This window comes from Paralichthys olivaceus, chromosome 15 (genome assembly GCF_024713975.1).
Source record: "Paralichthys olivaceus isolate ysfri-2021 chromosome 15, ASM2471397v2, whole genome shotgun sequence".
NCBI classification, from domain to species: Eukaryota; Metazoa; Chordata; class Actinopteri; order Pleuronectiformes; family Paralichthyidae; genus Paralichthys; species Paralichthys olivaceus.
Window position 1 is genome coordinate 21,287,764 of NC_091107.1, and position 6,000 is coordinate 21,293,763.

General features: G+C 42.6%; 1 protein-coding gene across 1 annotated transcript in view; it reads right to left on the reverse strand.

Annotated features, from left to right (window-relative positions):
* esama (endothelial cell adhesion molecule a) overlaps window positions 1-5,239 on the reverse strand; it is a 57,889-nt gene extending 52,650 nt beyond the window's left edge. Inside the window, exon 1 of the mRNA XM_020085308.2 lies at window positions 4,828-5,239. Within this exon, the coding sequence (XP_019940867.2) occupies window positions 4,828-4,894 (67 nt within the window). The 5' untranslated portion in view covers window positions 4,895-5,239. The remainder of the gene's footprint in view (window positions 1-4,827) is intronic.
* Between the last annotated feature and the right edge of the window lie 761 nt (window positions 5,240-6,000).

Genomic DNA, 6,000 nt, shown 5'->3' on the forward strand with positions numbered 1-6,000 from the left:
AAATCCCTCAATCTCCTCCGTCAAATCAAAATTGCACCAGTTGCTGGGGACACGTACATGAGGACTGTGGGCTTCAAACTGCTGTAATCCCGGCTCAAAGAGGAAAGGGGCTTTGCTGCACATCCATTTAGTATTATTCTAAGAAATAGGCAATTAGAGATAAGGCCATAGTTGTACGTTGGATGAACTGCATTTCATGACTCTTAGGGGACATGTAGTATATTTTGGGATGAAGGGTTGTCAGGGTGACAATAGGGGGTGGACCAGGACACAAAACCCATGTTGACATAAGCCACTTTCAGACATGCACTGGACTCCCCAGTTCCTCCCTATGTATTTTTTCCAGAAGAGGTGCATGTGTGAATGCAAATGTCAGACGCTCCGCAGTTTCTACAGTCTTTATCTGCCTGGCTCCCTAGTCCAGGAGAAGCTGATGTGTGAACACAGCAGGGGATCCCCCACTGGATTCTCTGCGAGCGACTGGGGCTTCTAACACGTGTCAGGCAAAAAAATGAAAAAGACAAAAAGAAAACAAATATCTTCCGGTGAAAAAGCGGTGTCAAGAGAGTTTGCGGTGATAAGGACTGAAGATGGTGTCAGGGTGATGTAAACATGTAAACAAAAACATGTGATCTTCGCAGCGGAATTAACATGTCACTTCCCACCTCTGTCTGCTGCTCTACCTCTGTCCAGAGTAACGCAGAACCTCTCGCTTTGTGTGTGTAGAGATATAAACGGCAAACCGCGGGTGAACTCTGTGGCTGTTGTACTCCGCACAGTACCCGGAGGACAAAACAACTATATTGTCATACAAAGAGCAAATGTGTATTCCAGGCTTTAAGACATTGTGTGCTGTAATGGCTGGAGGGTTAAGTGGCCATGTGTTAAAAATAATACATATAGTTAAAACTTATTCTTGTAACATTCTCACTTACTACTCTAAATCACAGTTGACATTGAAAATCAGCCATGGCAGCAGCTTGCCACTACCCCCACCATCCCAATGGATCCTTTGAAGCTTGTATGGATTGACCTTGTTAAATAAGTAAAGTCCACTGTGGGACCCACCTGGAAAACAAATGAAGATGTTCTTTTGCCAGATGTTGTGTCCAGAACGGGACAGTTATTGTGCAACTGTTGGTTACGAACTAAATAAAGCATGGCTTATGTGTTGTTGCCATGAACCACTGTCCTTTGATAAGGGCTTCAAGATTACCACATGTGCTCATGCAAATGCTTTCACAAACCACACACACACACACACACCAGCTGACATTAATTTCCTGTGGGCATACCTTAGACCAGGGGTCACCAACACGGTGCCCGCAGGCACCAGGTAGCCCCCAAGGACCACATGAGTCGCCCGCAGGCCTGTTCTAAAAATAACACAACTCACCAGTGAGCTCCGTCCAAAATTTGATATGGGTTTCTAATTACATTTAATTATTTATTTTTTTATACTGTCAAAGTTTTATCCTCATATTGAAGTTGACTATTGACTGTGATTTGTTGAAAGGGTTTGTCAGTGGCTCGTGAAAATGGGACATTTTTCTTATGAAATGTTGTAGAAGTGATCGTCTGAAAATGTTAACAATTGCTGAGATTAATAGAAATAAAGTGTTGAATATTGATATTATCTGTTTCCCACCTTGTTAAGTCATTGTTGATAATTATTGTGAGAAATCATTAAGCTGATCAGTGTCTTCACATAGATGAATATCATTTATCATTAATAATAATATATAACTGAGCAAATGTGTTATTTCAGAAGAGTGTATCAATGACTCAGTACCCATGAAGTAGCTCTCAGTTTCTAAAAGGTTGGTGACCCTGCCTTAGACTAACCTTAACTTAACCTGATTCATATTGAGGACTTGCCTTTTGTCCCCCTAAGGAAGAAAATATTCACAGTATGACTTTATAAATAAACAGACTAAGGGTTAAATATCCTCACTCTGTATAGGGTCTATGCTTAAAATGGTCCTCACAAAGATGTATGTACAGGAAAAAACACACAACCACACACACAGTAAAACACAGTGTTAATACCAGGAATAAAAAACACCTTTTAAATCATCTAAAAAAAAGTCCAGGTGTGGATCGTCCACATTTCAACAGGAGGGGAACAAGTGTCGATGCAATCTCACAAACATTTACAGCTTTCCTTGCGAACTTACCCGCTTCCTAACGATTTATTGTTTGAGTCTACAGAACCTATTTTTTATGTTCTGATCACGGTGTCCAGATAACAGCAACCAGAGCGCCTGTATCTGACATGTCCCTGAAAGAAAACTAAAATATAGAAGACAACGTCTTACACACAGATCTATGACAAAAGTAAAATAATGGTCATTCACCATGAATTAGATTTTTGTGTTAACTCCTCTTTAAAAAATGAATTCAACTCGTGGCCACAGGATAGGATCTCGTTCCCGCACGTTATTAATTCGTGGCCACGGAATTTTTTTTTCCCACCCATGTCACCAGACGGGCTCCGTAAAAAACAAAATTATGCAGGACAAATTAATTTAACTAATTAGAACACAGTGGATAATTAGGTACTGCCTATTGAACTCAGGCTAATGTAATCTAATTAGCTGGTCCGAACACAACATTCCTGAGACAATCGTAATGAGTTCATGCGATTGTGAAGTACACAAAGACATTTAGTTTTTCAATTCAGGCAAGTAACAATAAATCAAACAAAGGTTGACATTAAAGTTCACTGATTGGCCAAATTATTAAAATATTTTGTTCTATATGTTTAATCTATTATGTTTAACCTGCTGCTTGTTTATTTCTTAGATTAACTAATTACCCAATCTACATAATTGTTTTCCCATTTCGTCCAACAAACTGTCCATCCTCAGTTTTCATGTAAGATAAGGATAGCAGTAATTAGTAAAGGTTTAGAATTTAATGATCATATGTTTGGCATTTTACTTATCTAAAATATTAAAATGGTTGCCAGTAAAAGTTTTGTTAATTAACTAATTGTTGTTGCTCTCAAGGTGCAGATATGTGATGATGACTTTGTTGCCAAAACTCTCCTCGGATACAGCAGATGAATGAGCCAAACAGTAAACATTGCGGTTCATCATTTTCACCTTCATGTGCAGATCGCAATCACTCATGGATCTGTTCTGACGACAGCAGTGTGACAGCTTTCTGCACTGCCCGGATTTTTGACACTAAATTTCAAATGAGGCCTTTGTCGTGTTCTTGGGATGACATTTGCTCACTTCCTGCTCCGACACAGTCTACATCAGGGACTGAAGGAGTGCGCGGCTTTCCTGTCGCCACAGGCCGCCATTCATGAACATTTCCTCCGCGTCTCGACCACTCAGGACACACCTGCAGGGTGACTGATAGTGAGAAGGCCTAGGCCAAGGTCAGCTACTGTGCTTGTATTCTCCAGTTGTGCAGTGAATCACAGCCTGTTGTTAAAACTCAAGATGAGTCACAGGGGGACTTTATTACCAATCACTGCTTGAAATGCCTTTAAGGTGTTTAACTCATGTCCTCAGAGGGGTCTGGGTGGTAAAATAGGAGCATTCCCTCAGGGCGTAACAAGTGAGTCTGAGATTGCCTGTGTCAGCGTAGGTGATTGTTTTGGCAACAGCGGTGAAGAGCGCACACAGGCTTCGGGCAACCCAGGGTGAATTTAGGTCAAATGTGAAGCTCCTGCTTGCTGTCATGTCTCACAGGCCAAATACAAGAATACACACTCACCTGTAGAAGACGGAGTAGCTTAAATGGATATCTCCTGTTTTTAGGAGAGCCAGATGGATTGTGAGAGAAGTCAAAGGCCATTTAAAGTGACATTTTATTGTTACTTCTATTCACAAGAGTCTAGTTTCTGGTGAGAGCTGAGTTGGGACAAGAGGAGCATTAATTCACCCACAGATAACTATAAACACACAGTAACCATGTGTTGCTGTTGAAGGACACTTTTCCAGTGCGATCAGAAACATGCTTTTGCACCCCCTCCGGACTGAAGTGTTGCTTTAGTTTTCTGCCTCTTGGGAAGAAAACAGCTATCTGACTCTATCTTTCTGAAAACTGTACCAATATTCTCCTGTGTACGTGTAAAACGATGCTCTGCGTCTGCACGGCTCTTGTTAAAAGTTTTACCTGAATGAATCATTTAGAACTTGTCATTTCTTAAAACATTTGCAGGAGCACTTGTGCGGCTGAACCGTGCCCCAATTTCAGAATCAAAAGAGACGGCGGGGGGAAAAGTAGGCTGCGTGTACTGTACAGCTATCAGTGAAAGTAGGAGTTTAATACATTGCTAGAGAGAGTGATGGCTCAGCCAGTGTTGCGGCAGATATAAAGGGATTATTTGTCCCTGGAAGACATAATCATGTGTAACACTTGTTTCAAATCCTGTGAAAAACAAACAGGTGTTTTAGCTTTAAATCCACCCCTTCATCCTCTGGCACACAACGAGAAAGAGGGAGAGAGGGACGCCAGAAACAGACCTGATCTGTCATTTCCTCATTAATTATTAGCTTATGATTATGACTAATATTGTATACGTGTCACATACTGAAGAGTGGAGCTATTTTTAAGATCCTGCTCTGAAATGAGACTCACGGGAGATTAAATGATTGCATTGATCTGTTCATGAACTGGTTGAAAACGTGATCTTAGTGTTGAATGAATGTCACCTTGAATCATTTGCCTCATGTTATTTACATTCTAGTAGCATGACTTTGGAAACAGCTGAACTTCAGAGGCAGGCTACGTCACGAGCGTGGTGTCAGGGCAAACACACGAAAACCCCACTTTGAATGAATGAGTGAAAACCAGCCGCTCACTCACCTGAGAGCCCGCACAGGAAGGTGAAGGAGAGCAGAGGAAGTTTCCTGGAAGTAGCGCAGACCTCCATGGTGTGTCCACTTCTCCGCGCGTGACTGTCCTTCACTCAGCTGTCTGTGTCTCTGTGGATGTGTATGAGCTGTCTCCTCCACGTCTGTCGGGTGGTCTCGGGTCAGTCCTCCAGCAGGGACGTTACAGGTGAGGGACACGTCAGGTAAGCAGAGCCGGTTGAGTTCTCACTGGTTCACCGCCTCCGACTCCGAGGACCCTCCGTGACTCCTCTGCTCCTCCTGTTCACACCAGCGGCATGTGCGCCTCCTGCTCACCGACAACTCTGAGCGGTCATACCGAGTCCCCTCCTGAGAGAGAGAGAGAGAGAGAGAGGAGAGGGGAGAGAGAGGTAGAGACAGAGAGACAGAGGAGAGAGAGAGACAGAGGAGAGAGAGAGAGACAGAGGCGAGAGAGAGAGAGAAAGGAGAGAGAGAGGGGGGGGGAGAGAGAGGAGAGAGAGAGAGGGGGGAGACAGAGGAGAGAGAGAGAGAGAGAGGGGGGGGGGAGACCGAGGAGAGAGAGAGAGAGAGAAAGGAGAGAGAGAAAGAAAGAGAGAGACAGAGGAGAGAGAGAGAGGGGAGAGAGAGGTAGAGACAGAGGAGAGAGAGGAGAGAGAGAGACAGAGGAGAGAGGGAGAGATAGAGAGAGACATGGAGAGGTAGAGAGAGAGACATGGAGAGAGAGAAAGCAGTGTCATTTAACTCACTATCGTCGATAACTTCCGGTTATTGGCTCAAAAAAATAAAAACCTCTAACGTGCAGATTCGCTATGAAAGACTGAGTTGCTTTATTTTGAAAGGCAAACATCCGGGGTTTCATTTGAAAATACCGGAGTTGCACCTGTTCGCTGATTCGCAGGTGCAAAAAAAGAGAGAGAACAAACTCATTCCTACTTTCCCCCGAAGAACATCCTCCTTTATTTGACATATCTTTATTTAGAGTCATTCAAAGTTTATTCTTTAAATCTGTGATCTTTCTCATTGTTGCTCGCATGTTTTACAAATCAAATAGAAAACTTGTACGGTACCTTAAAATAAGAACAAAGTAGTAAAATTAAATTGGAAAAAACCAAGAAATGTATATAGATAAAGGAACCTATGTATATGTTGGTACATTTGAGTTCAG